We start from the raw sequence: 17,311 nt of genomic DNA on the forward strand, positions 1-17,311 counted from the left end.
TTAAGAATCTAACTCTTCTATTGACTAACTAGGAGTTTAAAATTGAGTTTTTAGGGTACATGTGCAATATATTAATTTTAAGAATTTTCAGCCAAAACCAAGATTTGGATGTTTGATATACAATTGATCCCTACCTATAAGAACTAAAAGGTTTTGTATGACACAAACTGTTCTTCATTTATACCCAAGAGAGGATCAAGTTACTAAAATTTCTTAGGTCTTCAACTGTCAGCACCTAAGCACAATGTGCCAAGGTAATATATTTACACCTATATAAGAGTTAAAGAGTTAAAAATTCTAAAGTGACAAAACTATGATTAGGTCATGTGATCCATATGATGCCCAGATGCACTAACAAATCACTTCACTATACGGTGCCACGCACTGCGCCCCCATGTTTGCGCTCTGTGCGCTGGCACCCAGTTCGCAAGCTTTGGGCAAGGGGGCTGGAGGTTAAAATACACAGACACGCACAGACAGAGAGACAGCGACACAGGTCATCCTTGAATTCCCCAAGAATGCCCCCTTTATTGTGTTCAGGGGTAGATTATATAGAGATAGCCATGCCCCAGCCAAACCCACCAGAAACCACTCTCCTGCCATCAGGAACTCCTGAAGGTCTCGTGCTCAGAGCAGCTGTAGGCACTCAGATCAGGGGATTACAAGAAATTGAGGATCTGGGGTCTCACTGCTCCCAACAATACGGGATATGTATGTTTTCAAGTCACTGTTTGACAGTGATATCTTGCTGTATTATCAACTTTGATCTTTCACCAAAATAAAAACCACGAGATTATATATATTTTTAGTCATTTTTGCTGAAATAAACCTAAAATATGCAAGATTAAAAGATAGCTTTTAAATCATTTGGAATAATAGAGTCAGTCAGGCTAATTTTATTGTTTCTTTTTTTTTTTTTTTTTTTTTTTGGTTTTTCGAGACAGGGTTTCTCTGTGGTTTTGAAGCCTGTTCTGGAACTAGCTCTTGTAGACCAGGTTGGTCTCGAACTCACAGAGATCTGCCTGCCTCTGCCTCCCGAGTGCTGGGATTAAAGGCGTGCGCCACCACCGCCCGGCTAATTTTATTGTTTCTATAATCTCAAGATGACATTGGATATAACAAAGGAAATCTTTCACCTAGCAGAAGTAGTAACCAGAAGGAATTAGCCAGTACTTTCAACCCCTGGTTGATGACTGAGGTTCACTGGGTTGTCATCAATATCACACAACAATCATACTATTCAGGGAAATACAAACACAGAAATCCCACTCTCTTAAAGACAAAAGTCTTCAGACCTGTAAATGGTATCCTAGCATCCCCCACTTTTCCCCATCCTGTGCTTCCCTATGTGCAGACTGGTAGATGTGGTCCAGGAGAACCTGAGCAGCACTGCCGTATTGACTTCCTAGATGGCAGGTCAACTTTAGAGTCTATTTTGGAAGAATGTGGTACTGACTTTGGCAGAATTTAGGGTGAAGCCTTGGACCTATGGCTTCTTTCCTCACACTCTTTTCTTCTTTTGACAGAAGAAGAAAACCCAGAATCAGAATATACTATGCTTACCCACAGGTTCTCCATTGCTTTTATAATGTTAGTTTCAGGAGACTGGAGAGACAGTTCAGTGAGTGAGTTTGCTATGTGAACATGAGGGTACAAGTTCAGATCCCACTAGCATATAAATAGCCAGGTGGGGTCAAGTAACTGCATGCCTGTCACATCAGAACTGTGGAGTGAGGGGACAGGATTGCTGGGGCTTACTGAGAGATAGCCTGGTGTAGGAGGTCTTTCTTGATTTGTGTTGCTTTCATTGGTTAAATAAAGGAACTGCCTTGGCCTTTTGATAGGGCAGTACTTAGACAGGAAGACAGAACTGAATGCTGGGAGGAGAAAGGCAGTCAGGGAGAGCTGCCATGAAGTTGCCAGGTCAGAGACCCTGAATCTTTCCTGGTAAGCCATGACCTCACGGTGACACACAGATTAAAGGAAATGGTTTAGATCAGGATGTGAGAGTTAGCCAAGAAGAGGCTAGCTATAATGGGCCAGGCAGTAATTAAATTAATACAATTTCTTTGTGGTTATTTCGGGGGTTAAGCTAGCCAGGCACCTGGGACAAACAAAAGGACCCACACTTCTTCATACTGCAATAGCCTAGCTACAGGCTCAGCGAGGGACCCTGTTTCAGAGATATGGGGCAGAGAATGATGGGGCAAAACACCCCCTCATCTAGCCTCTGCATTATATGCATGAGCAAACCCAAGTGTGCACAGCACACACACACACACTCACTCACTACACTTCACACATGCACAAGCGTACATAACATATGGATATATATTTGGGTTCAGGATTCTGTTATTTATTCTACATTTTTGTACAGTTCTACAGTTTCGCCTTCCTCCCAATACCAGGAATACAGAGAGCACAAAGAGTCCTTTCCATTCTTTCCACATTCCTCCTATCAGGGCCGCACCACTCCATGGTCCTTTCTTCCAGCCATCCCATCCTCCCCTTTCAATCTCAATTTCCCTCTGTGTTTAGATCACCCTGCTCATTAGTCATTGATATATCCAACCTAGAAAAAACGAGCTATGTTTGATCACAGGATTGGCCCATGCAGTCTGACTAAGAATGCCCAGGCAACTGACCGCATGGCTAAAGAGACTTAACACACAGTATCGTAGAGCGTAGCACATTGTTTTGTACCTAAGATTAAAAACTTAGTAACTCAGGAGTGCTTCTTGATCTCAGCCTGGGGCTACCCCATAGGTGCTTTTGATCTGTGATGATTCATGCTCTGCAGTAGTATATATTTGGGATTTAGAAAGCCAAGGGAGGAGATTACTGAGATCCTGCAGAAACCCTGCCTTTTCTACCCCACTCCTTGCCATCTTGGAAGGGCTTAAGTTCTATAAACAGAGAGTTCTCCGAGTAGAAACAAATTCCAGCCCTTATACACCTAACACAGGCACTGTCAAGAAAGGCAGATGACAAGCTCTCCGATCACTGGCTGCATCAGAGTTCCTGGAGAGCAACACAGTGGAGGAAGGCTAACCACAGCCCGGATAAAGCCGAAAGATGTGGTCTAGGGCTCTCAAATGCTATCAAGCAGACAAGCTAGTAGAAAATGTCTTCCTCATTATCAGGTTAGCAAACCAAGCGCTGGATTTCTCATGGCATCCTCACACATGGCATTCCCCTCTGCTCTTAACCTTCCCTCTCCTTCCTTTCCCCACCCCTCCCCTTCCAGCTGGTTCCCTTTCTCCCTTCAGCTGGTCCCCTTTGGACTTTGATGTTACATGTAACCCATTACTCTACTTCTCTTCCCTCTTAAAAGTTATTTCTCCCCTTCTGTAATCCCCTCCCTAGCTTGAAACCCATATATGTATATGTATGTATGTATATATGTGCGTGTGTGTATATATATGTGTGTGTGTATATATACATATATTTTATACATATACATATATATTTGCCTGTATATGTAGATACACATGCACACACATGTGTATGCATATGTGTGTACAAATTCCACACATGTGAGAAAAGTCCATGATTTCAGAAACTGATTTATTTCATTTAACGTAATGATTTCCAATTGCAGCCATTTTCCCACAAATACAATGATTTTCTTTTTCTTTATGGCTGTCTAAAATTCCATCGTGTATCTGCAACACATTTTCTTTAGCTGTCTGTTGATTAATATCTAATCTGATTCCACTTCCTGGTTATTACGAACAGGGCAGCTATAAACATTGAATATGCAAGTGTCTCTATGGTATGCCTAACTACAGTCCTCTGGTTACACACCCCACAGTGACACAGCTGGATAATGTTTTGATTTTCAGTGTTTTAGGGAACCTCCATACTCTTTTCCATAGTGGGTGTACAAGTTTTCACTCCCACCAGCAGTGAATGAAGGTCCCTTGTTCTCCACATCTCCATCAGCTTTTGTTGCCATTGATTTCCTGATGATATACGTCCTGATTGGAGTAAGATAGGAACAGTTAGCAGTTCAAATATGCATTTCCAATGGCTAAGGATGTTTAACATTTTTCAAGTATTTATTGGCCATTTGTATTTCTTCTCCTCCTCCTCCTCCTTTGCTGTGAATGGTGTGTGCGGATGTGTGGATGCTTGTGTACCGTGTGTGTGAGCTGAGGCATGTAAGTGATGTGGCGTGCACGCAGGGGTCAGAAGATGACTTGAGCTGGTTCTTGCCTTCCATCCTTTCTTCTGTCACTATACTGTGGAATCCCACCCAACTGTCTTGCAAAGCTTCCAGAAATTTTCCTGTCTCCATTTCCCATTTACATAGCCACAGGGATCTTAACCCGAGTCATCAGACCTCCAGGGCAAGCCCTTTTAAGCATCAAGCTGTCTCTCCAGCCATGTTTCTTTTATTGAGAACTGTCCATCCAGTTCACTGGCCCATTTGTTGACTGGATTTTAGCTTTCCTTGTGCTTACTTTTTGCAATTCTCTGTTTATCTTTAATATTAATTCGTGTCTGGCACACAGTTTTCCAGGATGGTTTTCTCTCCTATAGGCTGTTTGTTCATGCTGAAGAGTGTTTCCTTTGCTCTGCAGAAGCATCTTGGTTTACTGTAATCCCACTTAGCAATTCTGGGAATTAGTCCATGTGTCACTGGAAAGCCATTCAGATGTTCTTGCCTACACCTTTGTCTTGAAGTATTTTACCTTTATGCTTTCTCATCCTACACTAAGGTCTTTGATCCGTTTTAAATGACTTTCATGCAGAAGTAGAAGTATAGTCTGGGTTCGTTCTTCCACACATGCAAATCTAGTTTTTCCAAACACAACTTAAGAGGCTGTCTTGTCTCAAATGTGTGATTGTTATACCTTTGCCAAAAGTCAGGTTGCTATAACCTTGTGAGCTTATTTCTGGGTCCTCCGTTCTATTCTATGGGATGTGCAAAGCTGATGTTGTTGGTATATAATTGGAGATTGGGTATTAGGACAGTGTTGCTCTTCTGCTAAGGACGATGTTAGCCATTAAGGCCTTCGGTACTTGCATATGACCCCTCCGATTGTCTTTTCTACTTCTGTGAAGATTGTCACTGGAAGTTTGATAGGAATCGCATTGACTGTAGACCACCTAATACAGCCATTTTTACAACATTAAATCTGTTTATCCCTGAGTATGTTGCTTCCAGTTGCTTTTTCAGTTTCTTTTTCCCACAACTTAAGCACTTTCCTGTGGAGGTTTTATTCACCTGTTAAGTTAAATTTATTCCTAGGTATTTTGCTTCTTGTGAAAGCTGTTGTGAGTGTGATTTAGAGAAACAATTCTAGCGTAACAAGTTCTAGATTCTGCATAGGACATTAGTGTGGTTGCTGATTTCATCACTGTGACATAGACCATAGAAACATTTTCAATGAGAAAAAAAATGTTGCTTTGGCTCACAGTTTACAGGGATTCCAGTCCATAGTTAGAATCCTTCTCTGATAAATACCTGTGGTTGGTTGGAACATCATGCTGCAGGACCATGTGGAAAATAAAATGTATTCAGATCATCCTCATTGTGAAGGACAGAGATCATTTGGCTAATCTATCGTTCCAGGGCATATTTCCAGTGACTCGCTTTCTTCCCTAGACCTGGCCATCATACTATGATTCTACCAAGGGTATTCATTGATTAGTCCAGAAAGTTGTGCTGTTTGGACTTTTTATTGGTTTGGGGTTTATTGTTGTTGTTGTTTGGTAGTGGTGATGGTGGGTGTTTTGTTTTGTTTGTTTTGTTTTTGAGACAGGGTCCCCCTCTGTTGCCAGTGTTGGCCCAGAACTCATATAGCTCCTACTCTGTAGCAGCCTGGCCTCACTCTAGTGGCAGCCCTCCTTCCTTTCCTTCCTAGGTTCCGGGACTATAGGTGTGAGCTGTCACATCCAACAAGGTTATAGATGATCTGTTTGATCTTGGTTACCATGTCATGCAGCACTGCTTCTGCATTAGGTTACCACATTTTGGCATCGGCGACTCTATGGCAAGGTGGCATTTGTAAAGTATTTCAACAGCATTGGCAGCAGTCTCAGGATTCAATCCCTTCCCCTTCAACTGGCAACTGAACTCCCAACTCATGAGCCTTCAGGGGATAGCTCAGATTAAAACCATAGCAGTAAGCTGCGTGTAGTGGCTTGCCATCATGGCTTTAACAATCCTATACCATCCCCATGGGAAATCACAGACGGTAGGAACAGTATCTTGTGATGTGTTTTGTTATGTCGTCATATCGTGAATTTCCAGATTTGGAGATCTGCCCACAGTTGGCATTACAGAATATAATAGAATGATTTGAATACCCATAAATCTTAATGCTCTGCCCCAAACTGGCTGATTTGAATTAAAGAAAATTTGGAAGCTATAAAAACTTAGGGAGAAAGAAAGAAAATGCTGAAATGCCATGTCAGCCACATGACAAATACCACAATCTATTAAAGACAAAAATAATGTCTTGGAAGGAAGGAAATCAATTTGGATTCGGTTTTCTAATATCACTTTTTTAAATGATGGCCTTGCTTGATGACCTAGGTCAATCTAACATTGAGAACATTCTCTTGCTTGAGAGACTTGGGGAGACCAAGGGTAGAGTAGGAGAGAACTAGCAAGCAGTAGGTGCTTGTACTGTGTTAGTTATCATTCAGCAATACAGAAGAGAAAGGAGTGGGTACCCATCTCAGCAATAACTGCACACAAAGTTTTAAGCACAGATAAACATCTTTAGAAGTGGGTGTCTTTGCATATATAATTGTATACGGCTGAAAACAAATTAGCAATAATGTCTTGTCTCGCCACTACCCTTAAACTAAACGCTGCTGAAATGATTCCAGACAAATGTCTGGGTTATTTCTGAAGATCTCCAGGGAAGCAGATATGACAGCCTCTTGGTATTTTTAAATTTTAATGCTGTCAGTGAGTTCTTAGAACTTCAGATACACTCAGCTCCACCATTCAGCAACTGCATGACCTCGGGCAAGTATTTTCATGCTTCTAAGCTTCAGTTCGCATTTCTGTAAAACTGGAGTTTTAACATACTGTTTGCCACATAGAATTGTAGAGAGAATAGAGTGTTGTATGCTAAGGACTGAGATACACAGCACCTGAGCCCTAATGGACACTGTAGATGTTAGATGTTATGACTCCAGGCAACAAAATAAGATGTCTGCTCAAAGGACTCATTAAAGTGTGTCTGTGTTCCGTGCGAGTTTTCTACCAAGTAACCTCTGTTAGTCACTGCTCAAAACACTACACTAGCACCATCTAGGGTGTGCAGGTGTCTCTGGGGATATTGTTTTCAATAACTATAGTCACTGTTTATCTTATGTGTTGGTTCAACTATCAAAGTAGGTCACTGAAGAAATTAAATAGAATTAAAACAAAGCCAGCCAAAAACAGAGTAGCCTACAGAATTCTGGATTCTGAAATATGATATCATATGTCACTTCCAATCATAGCAATATCCCTTTCATTAAAGTATAATGTGTTTGGTCTTGGGTCCCTAAGGTTCTCATTTTATTTGTTGGTTGGTTGGTATCTACCCTGTTCTCTGTTTTGCTTCTTCTACACTAAAACATCATGTTTTACCATTAGAGGCTATATAGCCTGGTAACATTTTTAAAATGTTTTTTGACATTAAAATATAATTATTATTTACCCTTCCATTTCCTCCCTCCAACTTTTACACACATACACACACACAAGTGTGTGTGTGTTCATAAATATATAAATATAACCTGCTCAGTTCATGTAAAGTAACTTGTTTGTTTATGATTTCAGGGCTGAATACCACTTGTTATTAGTTCACTGGGGGTTCTTCCCTAGGGAAAACTATTTCTCTTGCTCTCAGTATTCCTTAGTTACCTGTACTTCTTCTCTAGGGTTGAGAACCCATCAGATTTACTCCCTTTGTATTAGCAAGTCTATTGGCGCCACTCTTGTTCAGGTAAAGTTTAGGCAGGTGGATAAGACTTCATGGATGCAGCTTCTCTGAGATTTCTAGGCAACAACATCTCGCAGCAAGCTTCCTGTTCCTCTGGCTTTTATAATCTTCTTGTCCCCTCTTCTGCTATGATTCTTGAGCCTTGGGTACAGGAGATGTGTGACAGATGTATCAGTCTGGGCTGGGCACCCCGGAGTCACTTGTTGTCGTCTGTATTTTGATTGGTTGTTTCTCTGTAATGATCTTCATCTATTGCAAAGATTCATTTCTTTGATGAGGGGTGAGGCCTATACCTATCCGTGGGTATAAGGATAACTATTTAGGATGAAGTTAGGAAATATGTGGTTTGGTAAAGTGACAGCAATGGGTTCTCTACTATAATCTGTGATTTCACTAACCCTGGATTGTTGACTGGGTTTTCCAGTACCAAGCATGACTGCACTCCTGTTGTACGGGCCTTGAGTCCAATTGTAAAGCCCTTGGTCACCACTGCTGTATGTGTGCCATATTGCACTCCTGGACTTATCACGCTGTGCTGGTCATTGTTTTGGTTATGAACATCATAACTAGGTAGGATTATTGGTTGCTTCCCTCCCTTTGAAACTTGCATAGTCCCTTCTGTTACCATAGAAACTAGTCCTTAGGGAGGAGGCTTTCAGGTCAGAAAGAGCTCAATCATCTTGGTCATGTGTCCAAACTACATGTTGTCTTCAGCCTCTGAGAGGCAACCAAGTGTATCAGCAACAGCCTAGGTTTGAGGAGTCTCTTAAACAACCCTGAGCAACAATTCAAAATGAGGTGTTTGGATTTTTGTAGGTAGTCTATGGATCTTGAGGGAAGCATTGTCAGCCCAAATGAGAATTTTCCATTTAAACTATATATGTATATACATATTCATATGTGTTAAATATAATTTTAGGTAGATAATAACACTTCCTTATGACCTTTTTCAGAATCCTTATTTTATCTTCATTCTTCCTTTTCTGTATTAATCTCCCTCCTTTCTAATTAAAGCCCCCCAATTTTCTACCTTCTCCTTAAATCACTTGCACCCTGCTGTTCCTCCTTCTACTTCTCCCCCAACCTTCTACTATGACAGTGATCCTTTTTGACTTTCCTGGTTCCTACAGTTACTCCAAGTTATATACTCACATCTGAAGATCTGAAACTAGGAATTACAGATGAAAGAAAACATGCTATGTTCTTTTCCGGGTCAAGGTTACCCTCCTCAAGAAGTATTAATGAGAGAGGTCCTAGACTCACGAGTTCCTGCTTTCAGGTGGAATAATTACTCTTACAAAGTTGTGGTGCCTGAGTTCAAAGTCAGGGCCTTGTTCATGCTAAGCAATCACCCAACCACCGAGCTGCACACCCGGCCCTAGATCGAGTGATGCTTGACAAGATTGGCAGCGCTGGGCTTCCAACTGTAGCCCCTTGTGTGCAGTGAGAGTCCCACCCCTCAGAGGCCTCCCACCGGCTGCCTGTCTACACTTCATCACCCGAACACACACCCACTCTGCACTCTGGTCTGACAGTGTGATTTGTACCCAGGTGTCCAGGAGGCTGTGGTGAGCTGCCTGAACAAACAGACCAGGGAGCTTGCTGATGAGAAGCTGTGCGTGACCAGCCGACGGCCCCCACAGCTCCTGAAGTCCTGCAATTTGGATCCCTGCCCAGCAAGGTAAGGGATGTGTTGGCGCCCTTGCCAACCGTGAGCGTATGTTGAACTGGGTGCATCTCTCTATGGGCAACACAGGAACACTTATTGTTACCCAGTGTTTTGAAAACCAATTAGTAGTCAGTTCAAACTTTCTAGTCAAATCCACTTAAATTTAATTGAAAGCAGGGCCCTGGAATTTTAGCCCAATCAGTGGTCATATAGTCCAGAGGCTCCATACGCTAAGCAAATTTATGGCATGGCTGTTATGCACATGCAGTATTCTGCTGCTTGCCCCTGAAGTGAAAATGAACTGACATAGACTTCATGATCTACGCTGCCTCTTAGCCTGTGTCCTAAGCCCTCACACCGCAGTAATAAGCTGACATTCAAATTACAGAGTGTACGGTACTAAAGCATCTGGGTGGTATGACTGACCCACTGTGAAATCTGCATGCACACAGCGTGCAGATTTGTTCTAGAATGCACTGGAGCATGTGTGTATCATTCCATATGCGTAAAATCAATTAGAGCATTTCATTGTTCAGCCTTGCCTGCATCTCATTATCACCCAACCTTGAGTCTTCACTAATCAATCCAATCATTGCTTTGGTCCACACAATTTTATGGTGTCTCAAGAAATTTGCCTTTTAGATACTTTTTCTTTTTTTTGGAGCAAACCCTCTGTACAATTCCGGTTTGGAAGGGATATGTTTGAGGCACTAAAGCCAGACTTTCAAATCTACAGCTGCGTTGAGGAATGTCACTGGATAAGGTCATGTCCTAGATATGAAAGGAATGTTGCTTCTGAATATTTCCCATTTCTATGCAAAACACATCATATAGGAGTCGCTATATTGTTTTCAGGTGCTAACGGGAGTTTGCTAGTAAAGCCTGTGTGTTGATAATCTTCCTTCTCAGACAGCTCCAGAAGTTTCCTTTCATTGGGACTTAAAGGAGACAGATTCAGAACTTCTCCAATCACATGGCGCAGCTCCATGGTGACCTTCTGGTCACCAAAGTTGTTCCATGTATTGATCTGAATGGCAAGACTGGGCTTTCACCTTCAAATATAGAGGCGGATATGGTCCCCAGCACCACGTCCTCCTAGGCGGCAGTCAGCCACCTACCTGGAGCAGCTCTCCACTCGTCAGAACAAAAGCAAGGAAAACTAGAGAGTCAAGGGCTAGACAAAGAATCAGACAAGAGAGAAGCTAGATCCAGCTTGTGAAACCCCATACAAGGCTATATCAGAGCTGCTATAGGCATGTGTGTCTGCCACAACTAGTCTCTCGTCTGTCTAAACCTCCCGGCTGTTCATGTGTGTGACCCCATGGCTTTACTTGGTTAGAAAAGTATGCAAACTCCTCTACTTAGTGACAGTGTTCCATATTAAAAGAAGCCTGCAAGACCCTTGGCTAGAAAGCTAACAGGCCAGGGTCTCTTCCTGCCAGCCACCAAATAGCTGTGTGACCTTGAACAAGGTAAGTGCTCTTTCTGTCCCCCCAACTACAAAATGAAATTATTGGACAAGATACCATGCGGTTGCCGTGCTGTGTGCAAATATCCCATGAGAATTCATTATTCCACAGGCAGACATTTCGCACAGCTACCAGCCCTTCTGTGTGTAACAACTGATGTTGTTTATGTTGCTCATTTTAGCACATTCCAATGCTGTGGTGGGCCAAGGCAAAGCCAGGGAGTCAGTTCTCGGACTGGGTGGAAATCGCTGACATGTGTAACCACTGAATCTATTCTTTCTCTGAGCAGAAAATAATAATAATAACAAATAATATACAAGAATGCTTTCTCATTCTCAAAGAGCTCACTAAGGTTAATTTAGATAAGGTTGCTTTATCCCTGGTCCTTTTTAGTTGGTTCTCCTGCGGACTATTTCAGGGTACCTTCAGAGCAATCCCCTCTTCCCAGTCTCCTTGGGGTAAGATTATACACATGTGTGGTAAAGGGGTAGCCATGTGCCTTTCTCCCCTACATCTAGTCGGGGGTTATTTACATCTTCAGTTCACCATTCTTCAGCAGGCTTCTGCGGTCCCTGGTTTTCTTTATTTGCTTGATTGCTTGCTTGTTTTTGTGTATCTTATGATGGACACAAACTTTCGACAATCTTTTATTCCCTTGGCCTTTGATAAACTCCACATGCTTTCTGGGGGAAAAAGAAAACCATAGCATGTCTATACCACATACAGAAATGCTTCACGCTTTTGCTAGGGTCTGTGAGGAGATACTGGGTTAAGATAAGCACTCTCCTCTAGGAGTTGTCAGTTTGATGACTGCTGCTGAGGAAGTCACCAGTCTTTTATACACTGGGACAAACGCTATAACATCCAGCGTCTTTCTGGAGTCTCTTCTGAGGCCCACACTTGGTCCTTCTGGTGTCCTCTGTGTGATGCTGGATTGGTATCAGAAACACATGGCTGGCTCCCCCCAGCATTCTCACATGCCCCTTTCAGGCCTGCTCACTCACAGCAAGAGAGGTATGTCGCCAGATTGGAAGGACACTCTGACTTTTCCAGCTGTCGTTTGTGTGTCTGTGCGCAAATGTGTGCATGTGTACAATGCTTACCTTGTTTAGAGAACTTTCAAATAAACAGTAGTTTCTAAGGAAAAGGCTAAATTTTTTTAAAGTTCCTACTCTCGGTTTTATTGTCTTGATCCTTCTCTCTTGATCTCAATGATCTAGGAACCATGTTTGAAATTAGCAAGGTTTAGTGCATGAATGAATGAGAGCTGGAAGGTCTCACTGCTATTCCTATCCTCTTTCTCACCTCCCTCCCATCTTCCAGGAGATGTTTAAAATGCCATTATTAGTCTCCTTTTCACAAACTCAAGGCTTTAATCGTCAAGATAAAATGTATATATAGGGTTATATCATTTATGTTACCACTTATTATACAGAAAAGTATACTCAAAGTAAAGACGGATACAAGGGGACATTGACAGAGGGGACAGGGACAAAGAGGTTTGGTAGTGAGCAATAACCAGCAGAAAGTTTGATACTGGGAGGGCAGGGATCAGACTGTGGAGGAAAAATATTCATTCCTTTGTAACCTTCCCTGAAGTTCACTGTAAAGCATTGGATGCAGCCTTGTTTGTAGACCACCAATGAGAGCTTTCTTCAAAGTTGATAGGAAAGGAGTTACTGTCATGGAGCAGGGAGCTCCTTGTGCATATTGAACACTAAGTAACTTGAGTCCCTGGGGCTACACCAACTTCCCCAGTGTGTCATCAGTGGGCAATGTTGGCTCAGAGAGGACTGTTAAAAGGAGCCAAGATCCACTGTGGGGCAAGCAATCAGTCTCCCGTTCCCAGTTTGTTTGCTCTTTTAAAAATAGATTCTTTCTGGGTGTTCTAATCAGTTAAGTAGTTCATGAAGAAACCTGTTCTTTAAAACTCAAGGCAACACCAAGGAAGAGAAGGTAGAAAGATCAGAGGGTCCAGATGGCTACTGTGAGATAGTGTCTTCGACATGATAGAGATGCTGCAGTCGTGAGCTATGAACAGTATGACTGCCTGCTCATGACCTGCAGTGACCACACCAGCCAACGTGCTCTTGTCTGGGGGAGAAAGGTACATAAGGCCCTATCCCTGGATGGAGAACTATAGGCGATCAATGCCTGCTGAGGGAGAGAGAATCAGTTGTCTCTAGGGATAAACTTCCTTATAGGTTCTCCAATCCTAAGTGGTTGGTTCTAAACACATGTACATGCAGGCAACACTAACATGACTCGGTAGATTATGTGTGTGTGTGTGTGTGTGCGTGTGTGTGTGTGTGCGCGCGCACACCCGGCAATCTGACAATAATTATAGAGAAAGAGGCCATGAGTCAAGAGGAGGTAAGGGGACGTGGGAAGAACTGGAGAGGGAAGGAAGGGTTGAAATAATATGATTACAGTGTATTCAGGAGTTAAATTCTTTTTTTTTTTTTTTTTTTTTTGGTTTTTCGAGACAGGGTTTCTCTGTGGCTTTGGAGCCTGTCCTGGAACTAGCTCTGTAGACCAGGCTGGTCTCGAACTCACAGAGATCCGCCTGCCTCTGCCTCCCGAGTGCTGGGATTAAAGGCGTGCGCCACCACCGCCCGGCAGGAGTTAAATTCTTAAAAGATTTTTTAAGAACCATCTCGAACAGCATTTATTACTCAGAAAGCTCAATTTTTCACCTAGCACTGCTCTCGCATCCCAGAATACTCAAAAAGACTCGCAAGTAGATCTAAGCCTCTCAGGTCACTTTCAGCTAACTTTTTAAAGGCTATGGATGTCTTCAGATTTTCATTCTTGCCTTTAAAATGGGATAACTTTTTAGAATGAGGGATATAGTGAGTCACAACTACAACCTCAGTTCTTGAGTACTGAGACAAGAGGATTGCCATGGACTTGGTGTGAGCCTAGGCTGTGCATAGTCAGTTCCAGGCCAGCATAGGCTATGGGGTGAGACTCTGTCAATAATAACAACAGCAGTAACAATAACTGGATCTGTGCTGGTATATAACTCAGTGTCTGGGTGTTTGACTAGCATTCATAAAGCCCTGGGTTCAATGCCCTACCTCCCCATACACATATACACACACACACATACACACACATATACACACATACACACACATGCACACACACACATATACACATACACACATGCTCAAGTCTTCCTGCCAGTTATGAGAGCACATGGCTAAAATTCCAGAGCTCAGAAGTAGAATCAGGAGGGTCATGAGTTCCAGGCCCACCTGAGGTACCTGAGCCTCAAAAATTAATAATGAAGAAAAATAAAAGAGAATCACAATAGTCACTCAGAAAAAAATGCAATGTTGTCTTTAGTTTTGCTGAGAAATAATAGTTGTAATTTAAATGAAAGCATGATTTCTTTTAAATTCAAGACAAATTTGATTAGATCTCAGCTGTCTTAATAAACAAGTGACTACCTCCCTGCCTTATAATAGCAGTGACATGAGCAGCCCATGCAAGCCAGAAGTCACCACTTTTTTAAAAAAAGAACTGTATGACTGTTATTAATTATAAGTATTTGATAGCTTGGCCAGCGTGTGTTGAAAAGATTTGGTAAATGGATGTGGAGGAGGGGAACAGAGTCAGCAATGAAAGCCAGATGGCTGAAAATGAAGGAAATTCCAGGCAATTTCTGCAGCTTTGTTCTAACATACTTCTTAAACTAAACTTTTATTTCTGTGCAGCAGAGAACAGCTGAGTGGTGCCGAGGAGATAAACAGTGGAGGGGGAGGCTCCTAATTCCAGGAATGATGCTCAGTCCCTTCCCTCTCCTTCTCCCACTCCCCACCCCCTGTAGTAGCCTCAGACTCTTTGCTCAGGCCTAGGACTGTTCTTAGAACTAGCAAGAATAAGAGAAGCTGGGAATCCTTATTTAAGGGGAGTGTTTGGGTCACAGAGTCCCCTCTTTAAAAGCAGACCAGAACGCCCACTTTATTGTGCACTAACAAGACCCGTGCACATGGACAGCACATGATTTCAAGTTTTCTTTTATACTTGCTTAAAATGGCCACAGCAAAAGGTGTCACCTTTTAAGACACCCATGTTTTTATTTAGATGATAGAGATTTCAAAGCATCGCAGGTCCCCTGGTCTTGTTTTAAGGGCTGCTATTTCAACACGTTCTCTAAAGATTGCTTTATCTTCTGCTGGTTCCCCAAAGCTTCCACATGCTGCCTTTCAACTCTGTCCACACTAACTTTTAAGTTTATAAAGCAAAATCTCACCAAAGCTCACCAGCATCCAGAGAAATTAAGTCCAGATTTGGAGGCCATTCCCTGGTCAGTGGAGTGCTAACTTTTACTGCCATTGCCTTCTCTGGTATATCCAGGTCTATCTTCCACCCTCTCCCTTTCTTCTTCTGATGGGTAGGTTACAACCGAGGAATGAGCGTCTTCAATGTTGAGACTCATTGGGCCAGTGAGCACATGTGCTAATTCTCTACCAGAAATGTTAGCCCAGGGATCAGAATGGTTTTCTGTAACAGTTTGGTACCAACAAAAATAAAAGCAACCTTGTCAGGAGGCTAAAATCAACTTTGTATGCATAAATTATATCATGTGAGGCTAGAGAGAAAATTGAGCAACTAAATGTACCATTTCAACATGTCACCTAAAAGAATGTAAGACTTATCCTAAAAAGATGCAAACATCAGCTTTAGGTAAAGCCATCTGACAAGTTCTAAGAAGGAAGCTTCTTCTGGTTTCTTAACACATAAAAAAAATGGATGTCCCCTTAGACCTCAAAACCCTGCCTCTGTGAAGTCTTCATATAGACCATTGACCACTGGTAACTTTCTGCACAAAAGTTAAAGCAGGGAGCCTTTTACATTTCAGTTCTGAAAAAGTCAAAATGAAACGGGCATTTTCATGGCCAACAGGCTGCTGATACCAGTCCTCAAAATGACCAAAACACAAAACCCCATCTTGAAGATGACATCTGTTGAGGGAAGACTTCAATGATGATAAGGCCATTACATGTTTCTGAGGGAGCTTGAGGCTTCAAGGTGGCTTCTTTTTGGAGGAGGTAAAGCCTGTGGTGCATGGTAAGGACAAGAACTAGGGGTCATCCAGGTGAAGGAAAGAGAACATGTTTCCGAACACAGGAAAGGACCAAAAGTAAGTGCCTTAAAGAACAGACTGAGGCCAGGCCGGGTTGGGGGGATGGAGGTGTTTAGAGCTTAAACAGGTTCATGAAAGGACCAGTCTTACTGACCCTTACTGACCATCAAAGACAAGAAAATAGTGATGGCTAGCTTTTCTTATCACCTATGTATCTCAAATTATTTCTTGTGACAGAATAAGAAATGATGTATTCTGCATGAGATTTTCAGTGACAAAGCAGTACAAATGTTAGCATTTTGCCTGCTCTCTCCAGTAACACAGAGTGTGCTGATTTAGCCTGTCCAGCTGACAGGATAGTGGTGCCCCAGGTAAGGGTGTCATAAAGGAAATCATCAGCATGCTAGCTAAGGATGCTTGGTCACCGAAACCCTCCAGCCTTAACATTCTGGGATCCTTTGAAGATAGGGACTATTTCCTATAGAATAAAAAGTTTTGCAAGTGAGAAAGAAACTATGCATGGATTCTATTAGAAAAAAATACCTGGGGTCACATTTAATGCACAGAAACATCTCTGCATAAAACAGGAACTGGTTTCCATGATAAAGAACCATGACACGTACTGAGAATAAGATTTCCCTTTCCATATGAAACACCAAGGGCAGCTGCAGACAGAAACGCTGCATGTTTTCACAACACCTTTTTTACATGTGTATGTGTGCAAAGAATATCAAATGCACCGCATCCCTCTACTGAGAGGTTTATGATGCCCTTAAAGATAATCAGAATTTCTCTTTATTCAGTCTCCATTGAGTAAGCATTGACTGTCCTATGCCAGGCATATCATGCTGTGGTTATCGCTATGAGCAAAACCCTCTTTATTCTTTGCAGCTGGGAATGCCAGGTCTTAAGGATGGTCAAGGTTTTGTCTTTTGGATATGGCCACTTGTTTGAAGTTTCGTTTTGTTTTGCTTTGGTACTTGAATTCTATCTACGGCCACAACCATACGATGCAAGCTCTATACGATGGAGATACACCTCAGCCCCATATATTTTAAATCCTGATGTCTTACAGACTGTCCAAGGTGGATATCAATTAAACAGCCCCAACATTCTTCACTGC

General features: G+C 42.3%; 1 protein-coding gene across 5 annotated transcripts in view; it reads left to right on the forward strand.

Annotated features, from left to right (window-relative positions):
• The window catches only part of Adamtsl1 (ADAMTS like 1), a 376,592-nt gene that overhangs the window by 214,333 nt on the left and 144,948 nt on the right, over window positions 1-17,311 (forward strand). For all 5 annotated transcript variants that reach the window (XM_075945016.1, XM_075945018.1, XM_075945014.1 and 2 more), the window contains one exon: window positions 9,507-9,636. In XM_075945016.1, the coding sequence (XP_075801131.1) occupies window positions 9,507-9,636 (130 nt within the window). The remainder of the gene's footprint in view (window positions 1-9,506; window positions 9,637-17,311) is intronic.

Source organism: Microtus pennsylvanicus, chromosome 13 (genome assembly GCF_037038515.1).
Source record: "Microtus pennsylvanicus isolate mMicPen1 chromosome 13, mMicPen1.hap1, whole genome shotgun sequence".
Lineage (NCBI taxonomy): Eukaryota > Metazoa > Chordata > Mammalia > Rodentia > Cricetidae > Microtus > Microtus pennsylvanicus.